The sequence below is a fragment of the Mirounga leonina genome, unplaced genomic scaffold (genome assembly GCF_011800145.1).
Source record: "Mirounga leonina isolate KUSES-001 unplaced genomic scaffold, KU_Mleo_1.0 Mir_154, whole genome shotgun sequence".
NCBI lineage: Eukaryota > Metazoa > Chordata > Mammalia > Carnivora > Phocidae > Mirounga > Mirounga leonina.
In genome coordinates, this window is record NW_023270389.1 from 24,301,044 (window position 1) to 24,320,536 (window position 19,493).

At 44.6% G+C, this 19,493-nt stretch overlaps 1 protein-coding gene across 3 annotated transcripts; it reads right to left on the reverse strand.

The window, feature by feature from the left end:
- Window positions 1-984: 984 nt before the first annotated feature.
- RHEX (regulator of hemoglobinization and erythroid cell expansion) lies at window positions 985-18,029 on the reverse strand. Of its 3 annotated transcripts, none has more exons than XM_035009515.1 (7): window positions 17,954-18,029; window positions 15,776-15,866; window positions 4,947-5,085; window positions 4,624-4,724; window positions 3,461-3,589; window positions 2,092-2,153; window positions 985-1,544 (listed from the first exon to the last, which is right to left on the reverse strand). In XM_035009515.1, the coding sequence occupies exons 3-7, from the start codon at window positions 4,955-4,957 to the stop codon at window positions 1,344-1,346; spliced, it is 504 nt and encodes a 167-aa protein (XP_034865406.1). In that variant the 5' UTR covers window positions 4,958-5,085; window positions 15,776-15,866; window positions 17,954-18,029; the 3' UTR covers window positions 985-1,343. The 3 variants fall into 3 exon arrangements, with proteins under 3 accessions (XP_034865406.1, XP_034865404.1, XP_034865405.1); XM_035009513.1 differs by having other exon boundaries at window positions 4,947-5,203; window positions 17,954-18,008; XM_035009514.1 differs by lacking the exon at window positions 15,776-15,866 and having other exon boundaries at window positions 4,947-5,203; window positions 17,954-17,978.
- Between the last annotated feature and the right edge of the window lie 1,464 nt (window positions 18,030-19,493).

The window sequence follows — 19,493 nt, forward strand, 5'->3', positions numbered from 1 at the left end:
GAATTTGGCGAGGCGTGCTCCTAGGGCATCCATTGTTTGAGATGTTTGTTTAGCTGCCGTGAGCAAATTTCTTTTCATTTCATGTCTTAATTGGGAAAATTAAGGGTGGGTGGGTGAGGTCAAGGCACTTAGGACTGTTGGGAAAAGTATATTGGATATGTTCTCGTTATCAGTTTTAAAATATGTTTTTTTTTTTTTAAAGATTTTATTTATTTATTTGAGACAGAGAGAATGAGAGACAGAGAGCATGAGAAGGAGGAGGGTCAGAGGGAGAAGCAGACTCCCCGCCGAGCAGGGAGCCCGATGCGGGACTTGATCCCGGGACTCCAGGATCATGACCTGAGCCGAAGGCAGTCGCTTAACCAACTGAGCCACCCAGGCGCCCCTAAAACATGTTAAGTTAGTTCTCTGAGGTTTTGTAGGAGGAGGGTAGCTACAAACGATGACTAATTTTATCCTCCTTTCCAACAGTAATAGCCCTTATTTTTGTCAGCTGTTTTATTCCACCGATGAGAACCTCTAGGGCCGTGTCAGATGAAGGGAATGACAGGAAATGACAGGCTTGTGGACACTTTTACTCCGTTCATGATTCAATAAAACTGCGTCTAGGACCTTACCGATAAGTATCATGCCATCAGCTGATTTGAGATAAGCTGTTCTTCATCCAGTTAAGAAAGTGCCCTTTTATTCCTAATGAGCTTAAAACCAACTAACAAACAACAAACCAGAAAAGAATATTGCATTTTATTGGGTTGAATTTGGGGAGATTTTTTTCCCCTGGAATCACAGATTGTGATGCTAGTTGGTATTTACCGGGGCTCTGTCAGCTTTCGTGCCTAAGAAACAGGGAATTCAAAGGTTGAATGATGGTGAGCTTTCTGAGTGACCTACTTACAGTGCTGAGGGAAGAGCAGCATTGCTCAGCAAGAGACAGCCCTGAAAAGGGGCAGCATGCAGGGTTAGGCAAGAGGAAACGAAGATGCGGTGGTCGCCATTTTATTTAAAACTTTTAAGGAAGTTGTCTGTTGCCAAACATTAAAGAGCTCAAAGAGTCATTTCACGGTAAGATTGCCAAACAGAACTCTACTACAGCTGATGAGAAAATTTTTTTCACAATTTTCTATGGAGAAAGACTTTCCTGCTTTCTCTACTAATATCTCCACTCATTCATACTGATCCTGGAAGTTCTTCTTGACATCTGAACTGAATCTTTCTTGTTGAGCGAGATACAGGCCTACTTATTCTCCTATGCCTTGTTCAAAAATAAAAAAAAAAAAAGTCCTTCCCCTACAAAATAAGTGCAAGAATTTCTAGAGAATCGCATCCCATTAAAAACCTAGAATTCACATGGCCACCTGAGTGTATTCCACCAGCTCGGAGTCGTCAGGGCTCGCAAAAGTCCAGAAATTGGGCTTGTGACTTTTTGGATTGACATTCACATAATCTGTGGTTTCCTTTATGTTCTCATAGTCCAGGGCAGATTCATTTTTTAGTTCTCCGGGGGTGGAAAAGACCACTTGTGTGTAATTCATATCCTGGGTGGCCTTGGGTGGGGGGGAAGGAGAGAAATATGGGTCAAGGTTCCTACCAGGGTTGGAGGAGGGGGGACCCCAGGACGAAACTCTCACTCTAGGAGGCTTGGCTCCCCTTAGGCTGGAAGGGAAAGAAGCTGGCTCCCAGGCACCTGGGTTGGAGAGCAGGGAAGGGGGAAATGGGGAAGACTGCCCACGGCTCGTGCCTCCTGTCTGTAGGGAATTAATGGGTTTAAGGAAAGATGTGGAGACTGAATCCCAGTGAGGTCAGGACTCAAAGCAGACTTTGACCCAGTGACTGGGGTATGGGAAGAAGGAGGTGACCCATTGGCACTTGCCTTTTTACAGCTACTCAGACCCCCTTTTGGGTGGATGACCCACATTGCCGTGAGCCTGCCCCTCTTCCCCCCCATCACCTAAGGATGCTGTAAAGGTTCAAGAAGCCCCGCCTTCCCTGCTCCCATCTCTGTAGCTGGGGTGGCCTGGGTGGTGCTCAGTCTTGTACAGCAAGGACCCCAACTGCATACAAAAGGCTGGGATCACTAGGGGTGTCCGTTACCTGGCAGGCTGGAGACGAGCTGTCTGAGCTGTCCGAGCTATCTGAGGATGTATCGCTGTCGTCTAGGGAGAAATAGAAACTGTTCTTCTATGGAAAGCCAGGGGGTGTTAGGAGGGGATGGACACAACGGAAGGGAGAAGAAGACAAAGACAAGCAGAACCAGCCTCACAAAGCCAAGAGGGGAAGAGAGATACAGAGACCCCCAAAAAAGAAAGAAGGAATTGAACAAAGAAAGGGTGGGGGAGAAAGGGCCCCCCCAAATAGGCAGGAATGCGCCCAAGAGTTCAGGCACCACTGCTCTGTCCAGCTCCATCTAAAACCAATAGCCAACACCCCAGGGCTGGGCTGTGGTAGGAGGGGCAAGCAGGGACAGGCTGACACAGAGCGGCCCCAGGCAAACAGCTGGGCCTCTGCAGTCCCGGGCACAGGTTTTGTTCTAGACCCATCACTAACTCTAGGCAGGTGACATCCCTTTTTGTGTCTGGTTTTGCTCCCTGTGAAGCAAGAGGGTTGGATGATGATCTCTGAGGTCCCTGCCAACCAGAGTCTCGGATTCTCTGGCCGGGCTCCGGTGAAGCTCTAGGGCCAGGGTCCCCACGAGGCCAGCACCCCTCACTGAATTCACGTGAGTACTCTCTTCTGGTTCTCACATGTACCGAGCTCTTATCTCAGTGCCGGGGAAGACTGACCACCAGATCCCTCCAACTGAAAAGATAAAATTAGAAGGTTGGAGCGAATGCAAAGCAATCAAGAGATTAGCCATGGGAAACAGTGTGAGTAGACGGAAACGGAGTGAGTAGACTGGGGGAGTTGTCTTGCTGTGGAAGCAGCCATTTCCACTGTGTGAACGGCGGCCTGGTGTGTCTCCCCAGCTCTGAGAGAGAAAACAAGAGGGTAGTGTTCCTGTTGGTTCACTCGCCAGAAGGGGTATGGGGATTTGAATCATCACCAAGACTCGTATTTATTAAAACCCCCAGATCCCATGGCCAGAGGCAGGCAGAGGCCGTTGACATCTCGGCTGCCCCACTAACGGGCCAGGTGGAAGAACAGGAGCCATAGTATTACAAAGACAGGAACAGAGACAGCCCAAGCCCCCTCTGCAGTGGCTCCCACTGGACCAAACCTGGAAAAGAATTTAGACCCACACAAACTGAGCAAGATGGGCCCCATGTGACAGGAAGAGCAGCTTTCTGAAAAAGGCAGGCTGACCAGGCCTTCCCTGAGGTGCGTGCAAGAAATCCTCCAGCCGGGGGTTGGGCAGGTGAGGACAGAGCTGGGCTGCGGCAGGGCGGCTCCCCGGGGGCCCAGACGGAGCAGAAGAAGCTTTAGGACAAGACTGCCCCCCGCCCCCCCGTGCCCCATTACTCACGCTTATGATGGGGCTTAGACGCAGGAATGCTTGGAGTCTCCTCCTTGACAGCAAGTGGCTGATGGTGGGCAGGGCTGGGCCTTGGGGCCTGGAGCCTGGCTCCTTTCAGTATCCGCTCACTCTCCTTGGCTAAAGGGGACAGGGCAAGGGTCAAAAGTGGCAGCTCTCCAGGTCAGGCACATCCTGTCTCTGAGCACTGCCCTCGATAGGGCAAAATATTCAGAGGGACCTCTTCAAGCCTCAGCTCCCCACTCAAAACCCGGCAGCACCCCTCGCCTGGTTTGGAGTACAAGCTGAAATCCCAGCCTCCAAAGGGCCTCCATGGCCTCACTGTTCCTCCTTCTCTCAGTTCCAGCCACTTTGGCCTCTCCGCTCCTGCTGTTCTCTACCGAATACCCTTCTGCCTCAGGGCCTTTGCAAATGCAGCTCACTTCCTCACTTCCAGAGGTTTATACTCAAATGTCAGCATGTCAGTGATGCTGGCCATCATCCAGTTCCTCTCTCCTTGCCTTGCTTCATCTTCTTCCCTGGCGTTCACCATAATCTAACACACGTGTATATTACTTGTTTATCTAGTTTGTTGTCTGTGCCCCCCAAGGAATGTAAGTTAGAGAAGGACAGGGAATTTTGTTTTGTTCCCTGTTGTATTGAATGAATGAATGAATGAATGAATGAATGAATGAATAGCTCGAGAAGCCTTTCATTATTTACTTCCTTTACTTCTTTATTTTAGACTTCCTTTATTTTACTTTCCCTAATTATAATGCCATCCCAGAACAGAACTTCTCTATTTTCCATTGTGAATCAGTTCAAGAGTTTAAGCTAATTTCTTAGTATCCCTCCGTTGGAACTCAAAGCCATTTCTTCACATTGAGTCCTTCGGTGGTGATGAAGAAAATTAGTTAGACCCAGGCTAAATGAGCCCACCCTCATGAGCACTGCAAGAGCTAGTCTTAGGTAGAAGGTCTGGACGGTGGAAGGACTCTGGGCTGTCATTCCCAACCAGAAATAAGTTGGGTCAGAGTGGGGATTACCCAGTAAGGGGTGATCTGGCCAGTGATCCTCAAGTAGGTATTCTGGGGTACTCTGGGGCTCGTCTTGCTGTAGGCTCGGGGATGGTCCCTGCAAGTGGCTAGGAGGGAAGAGAATGCCAGGCCATTTACCCATGTGCCTGCTGAGCAGGTAGCTGATGGCAGCAAAGAGACAGGCCTGTAGGATGAGCGACACCACTGCAATCACTAATCCATGCCAGAGCTTCATGCTTCTGTTGGGAAAGGAGAAGGGTCGGAGTTAGAGGTTGCAGAGATTCCAATACAGCTGCACACCTGTCCCGGCCCCCCAGCCAGAGACAGCCATCCAGTGTTGCTGCGTGTCTCAGGGCTGGTCCCTTTGCCTCTCTGGACGGTCAGACACGGGGAGCCAGGGAGGGTGGTGTGTGTGCTTGGAAGCCAGCAACACCCATCAGCCTGATTGGAACCCCACTCACTCTGTCAGCATGATGAGCTTGCAGGGTGGCGGCGGGGCGTCAGAGAGCCTCAGGCTTTTCCAGGGGCAGAAGGAAGAGAGGTGGGGGGCACCACGCTGGGCACCTGGTCTGCACACAGTGCGACCACCGTCCGGGAGAACTGCAGGAGGCAAGGTGGCTTCTCAGGACTCTGGGGCTCTACACCCCAGTTCCCCTTGGGCAAACTCGGCTGCTCTGGGGTCACTGGCTTTCCTGTCCCCAGACTTCAGTTTCTGAATCTATAAAATAGGCAGTAAGTAGTCGTTAGATATTAGCACCTGACAGCAGCGCTTGGGGGGGGGGGGGGGGGCACTCACTCGATGCAGGCCTCAGCTCTAGCCCCATCCTACCTCGTTCACGCGGCCCCATGGCTGAGATGTCACGAGCCCTCCTTTAATAACGAGCCTATGAGATTGTGACAGCAGAGGGACACGTCTGAAGTCACACAGCTGGCAAGTGGCTCGGCCTGGGTTTGGGCTCTAAACCCAAGGCTACAGTTTCAACCCCTGGTCTCAGCTCCCGGAGAGTCCACTGCAGGAAGTGCCAAGTGTTCCAGTCGAGCAAATACAGTGGCAGAGAGTCATGAAAGAAATCCAGATCTTAAATACACATACCAGGCGTGGTTTCATGGGGTTTTAGGACCAAGGCGCTGGATGCTGTTATACCCATGACTACGTTGATTTTAAAAATCAGCTTATGCATTTCATCAGCATGTTGCTGAATATGGAGTTTACTACAAGACAAAGGCAGGATATTTTCAAAGTTTTGGGGGTTTTTTTAGATTTTATTTATTTATTTGACAGAGAGAGACACAGTGCGAGAGAGGAACACAAGCAGGGGGAGCGGGAGAGGGAGAAGCAGGCTTCCCGCGGAGCAGGGAGCCTGATGCGGGGCTCGATCCCACGTGGGACTCCATCCCAGGACCCTGAGATCAGGACCCGAGCCGAACGAAGGCAGACGCTTAACGACTGAGCGACCCAGGCGCCCCAATTTCAAAGCTTTTGAAAGGATACTTACTTACTCGGCACTGAGATGGGGACACAACAACCTACTTTCCTGCTGCAGGCCGTAAACCTTTAATAGACTTTTACTGCCGTTGGGGCTTATTTTCCCCATCAGCATTTCCAAGTGCTAAGGACGGTGTGGAAAGTCCTGAAAACTTTTGTTTTTATTGTGGTTTTCACACAGGGGCTTTCTAAGATCAGAACTTGGACCAAGAGTTGAGAGAGAGAGAAGGCAGTGATGGGCAGGAAGATGTGTGGGGTTTGCCACCAAAGCCTCTCCAGGGCTGTGGGCATTGGCCAGTTGGAAGTTTCCAGAGAGAAAACACCACCATCTCTTTTCACACACCTACAAAGCTAGCCTTTAGCAGTGACTTTAGAAGATCAAAAGTTGGAAGCAACACATAGCCAACTTATTCACGTCCTTAACCCACCCCCTTTCCTATATAATAAGTTCTAGCTACTTCTCCCGCTACCTTTTGCTTTTCTAGCTGAATGTGTCGGGTTGCCTCATGAACATCAGGTGCTGGTAAGAAGGGGTTACAGGGGAGCAGGAGGTAGACATAACCCCGACAGGGTGAGAAAGGACTCCAGGAAGTTCCCAACGTCCACAGACAAGTGGGTAGAAAATCCAGTATTCACCCCCCTCTGTCCCCCCACCCCACCACGGGGATCAGCAAACTCCAGAAAGAAAGCTCAGTCAAAAATGACTTGTGCACAAAATAAAATTTGCAGAGCTGGAAATAAAACACAAAAATGATGGAGCTGAAGCAAAACGGGGATTTTTCAGGAAAAAAACAATGATCTTGAAGGACTGGGCAACTTGATTGAAAAAAGGCATAGATAATAGTTTTAATGCCTTGCCCTTGCCTTATTTTGGATAAACCCTCTTAAAATTTCGACAGGTACTGATTTCTCAAGCAATTTCCAGTATTGATTTCCAGGGCAGCTGTAAAATGGCGATTGGCCTTTACCAGGAGAGCTTTATTGAATCACAAAAGACATGAAAATGGGACTAGAAGCGAGGCCAGTGTGTCTGGGAAACCAAGTGTTGTTCCAGTTTTAAAGGCATTCTAGTGCTTTAGTATTGATTACCTCATCTTCGGTGTCTCATTTGTCCTTAATCACAGAAATTATTCTCCTTCTTTCATCAAAGGGGATGGACAGAAAGCCACTAAGGGCTGTGTTCTGAAACCACACTCAAATTTTAATTTTTTAAGGCTCCTCTCTCTCCTTATTTATTAAAAATTAAACAACCAACAGACATTTGTGGTGGAATTTAAAATGCAAATAAGCAAAACATTTCACAAAACCACCCGCATTTTATTCTGTAGCATTTTCTACATATTTTCATAACTATAGGTACTCTGTATATGTGTGCGTGTAAATGTATGTTTACACTTATACAATCTTTTCTAAACACGGCATCCTACTGATTAGCAGCTTTTCCTCTTTGCTAACTATATCATAAACATGTTTCCAGATCAGAAAAGCCTCCATTAAAAAGCTCCAAACGGGAGGCCCACCGGCCACATAATTCGGCGCCAAGGTGATTTTGTTTGATGAGGTGCTTTCTCAAGACTTGGATTTCGATGCCCTGAGATTCTTCAGTCCCTGACTGACCCCTGAAGCCATTTGAGTTTGCTATCCTTGAGTTTTACAGCATCATTGTGAATTACTGCTATTCCTTTATCAGTGTTTCTGAGCACTTTCTGAGATCTAGCGCCAACAGATCTTTCGGTGTTGTCTAAAACTGTTTTGCACTGTGCTGGACATTCAGCATCCCGGGAGACCACCATCATAACAGGTCAATGTGACAACCAAAATGACCAAAAATGGCCCCACACATTTCCAAATGCCCCACTCCGAGGCAGCAACTCTTGCCCCCAGTTGAGAATCACTGCATTAAATCAGTGTTCCATTGTTTTAAAACCAATGTCTTATTTTGGCTCTTTATACAAAACTATAATGCCTATACTTTCTTCCATCGTTTTAACATATTATGAACATCTTACTAGCCAAATGACACACAGCACCTGGGCCAGGATATAGACTAGACTCCAACAGACATCAGTAAGAATCCAAGTTCTGTCCCCTTCTAAGTGGGAATTATTAAACTTCTCAGGACCTCGGCTTCTGGACCGGAAGGTGGGGAGAATGACGGCACCTGCCTGTTGGCATTCTCGTGCGGGCTCAAGGCTCTGTGCTGCTCCTAAAGACCAGTGTACAACGTTCGGCATGTGGGAAGCACTCAGTGATTACGGATGGGCCCCTACGGCAGTGTGACTTAATGAGTTCTCGCCATGACAAGCATACCCATTCAGTAGAACTGGACTTGGAACCTTGAATTTGGATCTGTTCGTGGGCTGGCCATAAGCCATGCAGTACCCTGTCTGATGCTGGACAGCTCCCAGTCAGCTATGCGACCACGAGAGTCCACAATCTATACACTCACAACCCTTCTGTACCCCTACAAGCATTCTGTTCCTCACTTCCAGTGCAGGGTTCAATAAGCTACGTGAGATACTCAACACTTTGTTATACAATAGGCTCTGTGTCAGATGATCTTTGCCCAACCGTAGGCTAACGTAAGTGTTCTGAGTAAATGCGTTTCTGACTTAGGATATTTTCAGTTTACGATGGGATTATGGGGCCCTAACCCTGTTGTAAGATGGTGCCTAGAGGAGAGCTATTAAAATCGAGTTGGTCTGTTTTAGGGAACTCAGACATTCATGTTGAGTATAGTTTGTAGATAAGATCCGGGACAGGATGAGGTAGAAAATGATGACAGATGTCATTATTTAAGTGGCTAATGGCCCCTAACCGCAATGAACAGGTTGTTCCTTGGGGTCTAATTGCAGATTGCTGATCAGACAGTGGGCAAAAACATCTGCTCATTTGCACCTCCCCCCACACACATACCAAATAACAAGGAAATGAGCAAATTAGGGTAATTAGGTTCTGAAAAAACTGCCTGGACCATGAGACAGTTTGCCACTGGCTCATTCCGTCATCAAGACTTGGACTGTCCTGCCATCTTTTGCGTGCTGAGTTTTGACACCGAAACCAACACTAATGTAGCTCTCTGCCAGGGACCTGCCAACCCTACTCCCGCAGAGTGCTGGGAGCATTTGCTCTGTTCGCTTCAAGCCTGCGTGGAAATCCCAAGACCTCCAGTTAGGCCCGGATCCCATCATATTGCTTCCCCCCCACCTTTTTTTTTTTTTTTTTTAAGATTTTACTTATTTATTTGACAGAGAGAGAGCACAAGCAGGGGGAGCAGCAGAGGGAGAGGGAGAAGCAGGCTCCCCGCTGATCAGGGAGCCCAACACAGGGCTCGATCCCAGGACCCTAGGATTGTGACCTGAGCCGAAGGCAGATGCTTCACCAACTGAGCCACCCAGGTGTCCCTTGCTTCCCCTTTCTAATGATAGAGGAGCTTTCATGGGGCCTTTGTAGTCCATACAGCCCAACATTGAGGTGAAATAATAAAGACACACCTCGTTCCTGCCTGACATGCTTTCTTTGGAGAGCGTCATCCTATGAAGAGTGGTTTAGAACATGAGCACAATCAAAGATCATTTATATGAAAACCATATGGATTATAATAATCAATAATTGCTATCAATACTGTTAAGGCTTTATCAATTTTTTTTTTTGACAGAGAGAGAGAGAATACAAGCAGAGGGAGCAGCAGAGGGAGGAGAAGCAGGCCCCCCATTGAGCAGGGAGCCCAACGCAGGACTCATCCCAGGATCCTGGGATCATGACCTGAGCTGAAGGCAGACGCTTAACTGACTGAGCCACCCAGTCATCCCTTAAAAAGATTTTTTTTTGCAATCTTCATTAATTTATTGTTTTTAAAATTAAAATTTTGAGCGATAACACAGCTGAATGATGTAGAAGGAGAACAAGTCAAGGAGATGAGAGCATGGCTTCTCCTCCCAGCCCTACCACTTCCTCACCGTGGAACTGAGACAAGTAGAAGTCCTTTCTAGGCCCTGGTGAATGAAGGGCTGGACACTTGAAAGTCCTCCTCAGGCTCTTTCAAGCTCCAAGCATTCTGCTTTTTAAAGACTGAAGTAGGCGACACCTCGGTGGCTCAGTCAGTTAAGCATCTGCCTTTGGCTGAGGTCATGATCCCAGGGTCCTGGGATTGAGCTCTGCATCGGGCTCCCTGCTGCTGAGCAGGGAGCCTGCTTCTCCCTTTCCCTCCGCCACTCCCCCTGCTTGTGCTCTCTCTCTGTCAAATAAATTAATAAAATCTTTTAAAAAATAATAAGGACTGAAGTAAGGAAGGGGGAAGAGAAGCAAATTTGGATGGAAATGGGATATTTTAAAAGAAAAAATCTGTTTCCATTTTATAATATCATCCAGTCTCCTCCACGTTACTAGACTTTTCTCCCCTAATTTAAGATGCACTTTAGAATAATCAGGAAAAGGAAGAAACATAAATAAGCCAAACTCATAATGAATATAGCCACAGAAACAGAGGAGATCAAAAATTATGAGGCTACTAAGGTTTGTTTTTTTTAATGAAATCTCAATAAAATTAATGATTTCCTAGAAAAATATAAATTAGCAAAATTGATTCCATAAGGCACAAGAAGCTTAAAGAGACCAAAATCAAAACAAAGCAACAAGAAAGACGTTTGGGAGGCAGCATGGTATTTAGCCATGAAAAGCAGAGAACTGGAGTCAGCTTGAGTTCACATCCTCACTCATTCCCTGCATGAGCTTGGTCTAGTTCTTGAACTCCTCAAAGCCTCAGTTTTCCTATCTGTATGATGGGAGCAATAATAACTAGTTCTCAGGTTTGAATAAGACAAATATAAATGATACTTGCTTCTGAGGATGACATAAAATGAGCTACGTGAAGTAATTATTATAGCTTTTAGTTACATAATAATAAGCATGCAATAAATGACAGTTATTATTATTTAGAAATTAAAAGCATTATTGGAATTAATCTACTCAAAATCTGTGTCCGAATAGTTTTAGAAAATGAGTTATTTTAAACTTTTGAGGAACACGTAATTTTTGTGCTATTATTCAGATCCAGGCCACAGAAAAAAGGTGGAAAACTCTGCAGGATCATGTCACTTATGAATACAGAAGTAAATATAAGATAATATCAAGAAGTTACTCCAGGACATCCAGGAAATCAACTATGACAATAATGAAAACTAGTGTTGAGTATTTACCATGCTCTTCTATGTTCTCGCTCTGCAGGAATAGACATTATCCCTGTCTCCTAGACAGGACAGTACGGCTTGGGAAGGTTGAGCAATTTTCCCTGGTCCCCCCTCTGGAAGAGCCAAATTTCAAACCAAGCTCAGCTCTCAATCATTACAGGGAACTGCCTCTTACATAATATGAAGAGAGCATCAATAGATCAAGTTTTTGAAATGATGATCTCAGTAAAATGCCAAAAAACATTCATCTGATGAAATCAGATAAGTTAATAAAATATGAGACTTCTTATTATAATAAAGAATATCTCTTCTATAGCAATAATCAACACCTTAACAAGTGGTAAAATGTTTTAGCAGTTATTTGAGAACAAGGATGTCTGCTGTAACCATTTAAAAAAATTAATCCTGGCAATTCTAACTCTAGGAAGTTGGAAGTCCCTCCAACCTCCGACCTCCAATAATAATAAGATTATGGAATAGTTATTGAGCATGTTCTGAGATACTTTTATATATATCACTCATCTAATTCTCACAACCACCGAAGAGGTAGGTACTATTTTTTTCTTTTCCTTTTCTTTTTTTTAATTGAAGTATAATTATTATTTCCACTTTATAGAGGGCAAAACTAAGACACGGAGAGGTTCAATAACTTGCTCAAGATGATAAGAAGAGTTGCCAGGGCTTTGTGCCCAGGCAGGTTGGCGCTGGAACCTGGGCTATTAACTGATACATGAAAGCAATAAAGGTATGGTTTGGGGCAAGGGCAAGTCAAATTCACCCTTATTTGCAAAAGACATGATTTTATACCTAGAAATCCCCAAAGAATCAATTGAAAAAGTAGTGAAATTGATGAGTACTCGAGAAAGTCCTGAGGGCATGGTAATATTCTAAAATTATCAGCTATTCTCCCTATTATATCAGCAATAACCAGTTAGGAAATGGAATTGCAGGGAGGGTGAACCAGGGAGCTTAGCAGCCATCACACCAGATGGAGCTAAGAATAATTTGAAGAATAATTTGTAGAAAGTAATAAAAATGTACTGAGATATCTAAAAATTGGGGTGCCTGGCTGGCTTATTCAGTGGAGCAGGTGACTCTTAAGCTCGGAGTTGTGAGTTTGAAACTTAAAAATAAAATCTTTAAAAAATAAGTAAATAAATAAATTTTAAAAAGACATAAACTAATAGACACATGATGTCTCGATTGGGAATCCAAAAGACTAAAAAAATCACTTTGAAATTAATTTGTTGGTTCTGTATATCTCCAATCAAAACTACAATGAGAATTTTTTACAACTCCAAATTAATTCTAAAATATACCTGGGGAAAAAAAGTAACAGTTGAGAAGAGCTGAAACATGTGTGAAAAGGAATTCTGGGGGCGCCTGGGTGGCTCAGTTGGTTAAGCGACTGCCTTCGGCTCAGGTCATGATCCTGGAGTCCCTGGATCGAGTCCCGCATCGGGCTCCCTGCTCAGCGGGGGGGGTCTGCTTCTCCCTCTGACCCTCCCCCCTCTCATGTGCTCTCTCTATCTCATTCTCTCTCAAATAAATGAATAAAATCTTTAAAAAAAAAAAAAAGAAAGAAAAAAAAGAAAAGGAATTGTGACCAGGCAGGTTCCTGACATACCACTATTTTTTTTTTAAGATTTATTTATTTATTTGAGAGAGAGAGTGAGTACAGGGGGAACAGAAGGAGATGGAGAGAGAAACTCAAGCAGACTCTGTGCTGAGCACGGAGCTCCATCTCACGGCCCTGAGGTCACGACCTGAGCCGAAACCAAGAGTCGGTCGCTCAATCAACTGCATCACCCGGGTGCCCCCTGACATACCACTTTTAAAGGGTGGTGTAGACTTGAAAAAATTCACTGGGATGTATAATAAATAAATCACAAAAGTGTTTCACAAAGCAGTGGGAGGAAAGGAAAACGTCATTTAAGAAATGCTGTGCACAGAATAATGAATTAGCTACCTTTAAGAAAAACAAAAAATAACTCGCATCCAGACATGATATAACAAAATAAAATCCAAAGGGATTAAAGAAGTAAATATTTTCAAGTTGAGGCATTGAAAGTAGAAGGAAATGGATTGGATATTCACATATTCAATAATATTTATTAAATCCCAGATGAGAGAAAACTTTCTCAGCTTATACGCAATGGAAGAAATCACAAAGCAACAGGAAAAATAGATTTGACTCTAAAATATTAAAACTTCATATATTTAAATCAAATAAACACAATTTAAAGGCAAATAGATAAAAATGTTAGAACAAGCGTGTGCAATACAGAACTTTAAAAGGTTTTAGATTTTTTTTTTACAAAAAAAATTTTTTTTAAGATTTTTATTTATTTGAGAGAGAGAGAGCACAAGCAGGGAGAGTGGCAGGCAGAGGGAGAAGCAGGCTCCCGCTAAGCAGGGAGCCCGACATGGGACAATCCCAGGGCCCTGGGATCATGACCTGAGCCAAAAGCAGACACTCAACTGACTGAGCCTCCCAGGGGCCCTTTTACAAAAATTCTTGAGAAAAACCCTTACAGCTCCAGTTGGTAAAAGGCATGGAATGAACAATTTACGAACAATGCGGAATGGGACCAAAGCCATTATTACAAGGTAGTCTTACCCACTACTAATTATAAAAGTGAAAATGGGAAACAATCTAATTGAAAAACAAAGATTAAATAAATCACGGTGAAGGTATAGAATGGAATATTACACCAACATTTAAAATTATATTGAGAAAAAATTAATCTGGGGAAGGAGTCTGTTCCATGAAGAAGTACCATGCAGTTTTATTTAGCTACATACAAAACATATTAAAAAATATAAAAAGAATAAAAATTTGTACAAAAAAGAAAACCTTGGGTCATTAAACTTTTTTGTCTATTATATTAGTTTAGTAATAACCCCCAGCCACCTGATTCGGTTCACCAAATCCAGAATAGTTCATTGACAGTAATTTTGCCTATCAAATATAGATTTATTCACAAATGTAAATTAATGGAAATTAAATAGGGACTTTCACTTAAATGTACTTTGTTCAATAAGGGGGAAAAGTGGAAAATATACCTAAATGTTAACAAAAGTGGGTATTGGGATTGTGGACAATGTTTTATTTAACTCTTTATACTATCTGTCATTGTCAAAGTTTTCTGCAAGTAACATATCTTTTTTCTAATCAGGAAAAAAAATATTTTAAGAGTATTGAAACAAGCCTGGAAACTCTGAGTCTCTCAATTAGCATAGTGCTAAATTTATCTACATAAAAAATTTATTTACAATCTAAATTGTATTTTACCATGTTAATAAAACATTGAAATAATCAGCTACATGTGTGAGTTCCAATCAAATATATATTGAGTGGTCTGGGTGCGTGGCCCTGTGTGAAATAGTCTGATGGACAGGACGAAAGCCATCTGAGCATTCAAAAGCTCACATTGTACTTGAAAAATCAAGACATTAATATGTGAAAAATCAAAAAGCAGAAGAGATGTCACAACAAAGCATGATGAAGGAGTAGTATCCATAATATGTACTATCTCGGAGGAAAAATTGATCCCCACTCAACAGAGCACTCAGAGAGGAGTCACTGAGTAGGAACTTTGAAGAACGGGCAATGGGTGGATGGAGAAGGAGGGAAAGGGCAGTCCAGCGAAAGGCGTCTGCCAGCCCTGGCTGCAGGGGAAGCCACTGTCTTCAACAAGTTTCCATATAAATTTGGCCACACGTAAATAAGATACGGTGGGAGAAAGCTGGATACACTGCAAGGCAGCCTCACAAGTAAGTGTAGGAAGATGGTGAGAAGCGGGGACTCGGTGGCCAGATGGCTTGGGTTTGGAATTTCAGCTCTGACCTTCCTGGCTATGAGTTGCTCTCTTTCTCTGGGCCTCAGTGTTTTATCTGAAAAACGGGGACAGCACCTGTTTCATTATTCACTAACTCACACATCGTGGGCTTGTAATGTGCCAGCATCATGCAAAGCATTTTACATATATTATTTATTTTTATTTTTTATTTTTAAATTTTTTTAAAGTAGGCTCTCTGCCCAATGTGGGGCTCGAACTCACGACCCCAAGATCAAGAGTCACATGCTCTACTGATGAGCCAGCCAGGTGTCCCTATTAATTATCTTGTTTAATCATCAGAATAATAAACGTATGAGGTAGTGTCCCCATTCTACATATGAGAAACCCCTTGGAGAGGACAGACTTCAAACCCAGGCTGTTTGGGGCCAGAGTCTTCACCATACTGCATACAATATTTAAGAAGGTTAGTCGAGTGCCTGGCATATATAGGTGCTCAACAGGGAATGATCCTCAGACCCAAACAGAGGATTCAACACAAACTGGCTTAACTATAAAAACGCACCCATTTGCAGAGGGCCCTGTAAGAAAACGGGGCTCAGCCATGATTTTCAGATGAGAGGTATAAGCCACCCAAGATACGAAGCCATATAGTCCTGGGAAGTCCTCAGTCCTAAACAGTCCCTGCTCCCATGACTATCGCCGTGTCCATGCACCAGGGGACAGAGAAGGTCAAGATATCCAACAGTGAGAAAGGAGGAGTGGGTTCTGTCAAATACCATGGGGAAGGGGACGACAGAGAGTCAGGACATCACCTTTGTCCTGGGTGTCCGAAAAATCGTCTCTGGATTCCCTTCAGTGCTGGTTACCATGGCAAGGGTCTCACCCCAGATGGCTGGGACACATCTGGAATGTGAAATGAGAACCCACATCAACTTTCCAGCTTGGTGGCTTTGTAAATTCAGCCCCCTTGAACATGTCACTTCTTTCTGAGCCTCAGTTTCTCTGTCTAAAACTGAGCGGGGGGGTGTGCTAAATAGATCTAGTTCTGACGTGTCGTCGTTCTAGAATTCCACGAGTCTAACATGGACATAAATGATGAGAGACTCAAATTAACCAGAAATAGCAACTCTGAATTTCAACCAGATATGCCACATCTCTAGTAATACACTTTTATAGCGACAGGCACCACCAAGTTTTAAGGAAGAAAACAAATTATTCAAAATTTCTAATTCATAATTTTGGGGGAAAGCATTTTTTTATCAGCAAATTACTTGAGATAAATGCAACCCAAATGCAACTTAGTTCTAAGCCTAAATCAGCAAGTTCCCAAAGAATTGCAAGCAACTTCAGCAGTATTCGTGGATTCATTTTTGCTGGTTCCCACAAAGCTCCGGGTGAATCGAAAGGGCCAAATCATCCTGTTTGATAGATTGCCCAACTAAATTTCAGAGACGCTAAGTACCTTCTACAGATTATGCTCAGTTTGTGAGTGCTCTGATGGCTGGGACCATGTTGTCCATACCCTATACTCCTCAATTCCTGGCAAAAGACTTAGAAACGATGTGTAGGAGGAGCAATTTGTCACGTTCCGTACACATTGCAATTCAGTCCATTTACCTAGAAGAAACACTATTTAACCTTGGGGGAGCCACTTAATGTCCCTGAGTCTCAGTCTCTCCTCCGCTCATTGGGAAGTCAAATGTCTCCCTCGCAGAGTTTATCCTGGGGGGTAAGTGAGACTGTGGAAACTTCCAGCACTGTTCCCGCCTCACTGTTGGGTCTCAGGGCCAGGGCTGGCTTCATGCGCCTGCCACCTATGCAGTCTAGTGGGGCGAGGGCCCCTGGACTGGTTTACTGCTCTGCTGTTGCCATCTTTAAATTCTTAATAATTTTTTAACAAGGAACCCCAGATTTTCATTTGCACTGGGTCCCGCCAATTGCACATCCGACCCCACTCAAGGTAGGGTTTTGAGCAGAGTTGCCAAAGCTTAAGCAACAAGGTCAATATACAGAGCAAGAAACAGGTGGGCCCATCACCAAGTCCTCCCCGAGTGCCTCGTTGACACTTGCAAGCACTGAGCCTCCTGAAACTCCCAGACTAAGCACACTCTGCACTAACCACTAACACACTCTTGTACTAACGTTCTCCAGAAGCTTTTCTTTCCCTGTTTGACTTTGGTCAAGTCACTTAACACTTCTGTGCCTCAGTTGCCTCGACTGTAAAGACGTGTTATTCACGGCACTGGCGTCTTCAGGGTTGCTGTGAGGATAAGAGGAATTAATCTATGTAAAGCTCTTCGGACAGTTCCTGGCTCGCGGTATAAACTCTAAGTAAGGGTCACGGATCACTCTTTGCAGTTATTCCATGACCTTCCTCTGTGACGGCATGCATTCTCTAACTCCCATTCACAACGTTTTCAGATTGCCACTCCAGTCCCTTCCCTGCATATACGCCAGTCTTTTGCAACTCAGAACAAATCTTAAAGAAAATACTCCTGCAGGGAGACGTTCTCTGGGATCTGGTTCCCCGCTGACTTAAAAAAAAAGAGTCATTAATTAATAGCTATTATTGATGGAACGCTTCACTGGGCACCAAATCTACTACTTGTCTGTTATCCTCATAGCAACACTGGAAGGTGGGTGGTTGTACACCCATTTTACAAAAGAAGAAACTGAGGCTTACACAGGTTTGGCAGAGTTCTTTGGTTCTCGTTCTGTCTGGATCCAAGTCTACGCGGCTTCTAGCCGGAGCCCTCATGACAGTGTTGTTACCGTAGACACATCTTAGGTCTCGGGAACAAGAGACTAATGTCCCTCAAGGACAAACTGCTCAGTCTTAGGCCGCCTCCAAGCCGAATGCAACTGACTTCCACCCTCTGGAATCCCAGCACACAGACAGAGAATCCCCTCTGAGACTTCTGCACGTCTATGTTCACAGACACACACTCCTCCAACTAATTTAAAAATCCGCCTCCCCAGACGATACTTACCCCCGGGACCACAAGCAAAGTCTCACCCGAGCTTGTGTTTCAACCACGTCCTGATGGAAACATCGTCCCCACCAACACCCCCCAGCCCCACCCAGGAGCTTCTCAGTCATTGGAGGTCAGTCACAAATGTTTCACCATTGCCAAGAGGGCGGGAGGCCTACTGCTCGGAAGATAATAATCTAGCTCAGTTGAGGAGAGCAGAGTGAAGCAATAGATAACACCTTCTATCTTTCTCAGCATGGCTCTAACCCGCTCCTCTGCAGACAGTATATGTAGATGGAGGAAGTTAGTAGTCTCTTTATCTCCATGTGAATGCACATTTAAATACCACAAATATGCACATAGCCTGGTAGCATGGAAAGAGCACTGGCGGAGGAGTCTAGAGGCCTCGGTTCAAATCCCACCTCTCGCATTCACTTGCTGCATGAGTTCAGACAAACCACTTTCCCATCAGGTAACTCATGTTCTTCCTCTATAAAATGAAGAAGTAGGTCTCTAGATATTAGCAAAGGTCGCTTCCAGCCTGGCCCATCTTTGAATCTGTGTGTGATGTGCCCTAGATTAAGACATCGTGGATGGGATGTAGGGCAACAGATGAGGATCGTTTTGCAAGGACAATTTCTTTGCCATTAAACATTAAATGACACCAACCTAAGACAGTTGTTGCAGTTTCTATGATCACATCAAGAAGGCAAGGAAGTCCAATTGCAGGCTTTTGGTGGGTCTCAAGCTAAACCCCCAGGATTCAGATTTGGTAGTGAAGACGACATGAGGAGGATAAAATGATCCTGCTATCAAACGAAGAAAGCAGAATTTTATAGGCCTCTGTGATGTCACCTCCCTGTTCAGGACAAGTTAATCAGTGTAGAATCATGGCTTCAGAATCAGATATACTCAGATTTAAACACTGCTACACTACTTGGTAACTGTGTGACTTGAGGAAAGTTGCTTGACCTCTCCGATCCTCAGTTTTTTCATTTGTAAAACCGGGTTAATAATAAATACCTAATTTTTTGAAACAAAAATCTCATAAGTTTGTTTAAAGTTAAAGAATACAAAGAAATAGGCAAAACACTTAACAGAAGTTCCTTTCTGGGGTAAACAACAAATGGCAGTGATCTATCTTTTTATCTCTAAAATAAGTTAGAAAGCCATCCCTTAGGCTGAGTCCTGCTCAGTGTTTTATGGCCCTTTGATGTATCATCAGCTCACTGTGGAAATACCGCTGGGGCTGCCGTCTGCTTTCCTTTGCATAAGTTGTGTTACGAACATAGAGCCCTGTTATCACTCAAGATTTAGGGACCCACAGGGCGCCTGGGTGGCTCAGTTGGTTAGGCGACTGCCTTCGGCTCGGGTCATGATCCTGGAGTCCCGGGATCGAGTCCCGCATCGGGCTCCCTGCTCAGCAGGGAGTCTGCTTCTCCCTCTGACCCTCCTCCATCTCGTGCTATCTCTCATTCTCTCTCTTGCAAAAAAAAAAAAAAAAAAAGATTTAGGGACCCACAAAGTGATTTCCTCACTGGGCTCTCCACACCCTCCA

Bases quoted from the DNA above. Each gene is read 5' to 3' on its own strand.
- RHEX (XM_035009515.1), bottom strand. The intron at 3,590-4,623 runs GTAAATGGCCTG...TGTCCCCTTTAG, and splicing joins CCTGCTCAGCAGGCACATGG to CCAAGGAGAGTGAGCGGATA. The intron at 2,154-3,460 runs GTGAGTAATGGG...ATTTCTCCCTAG, and splicing joins GTCTAAGCCCCATCATAAGC to ACGACAGCGATACATCCTCA.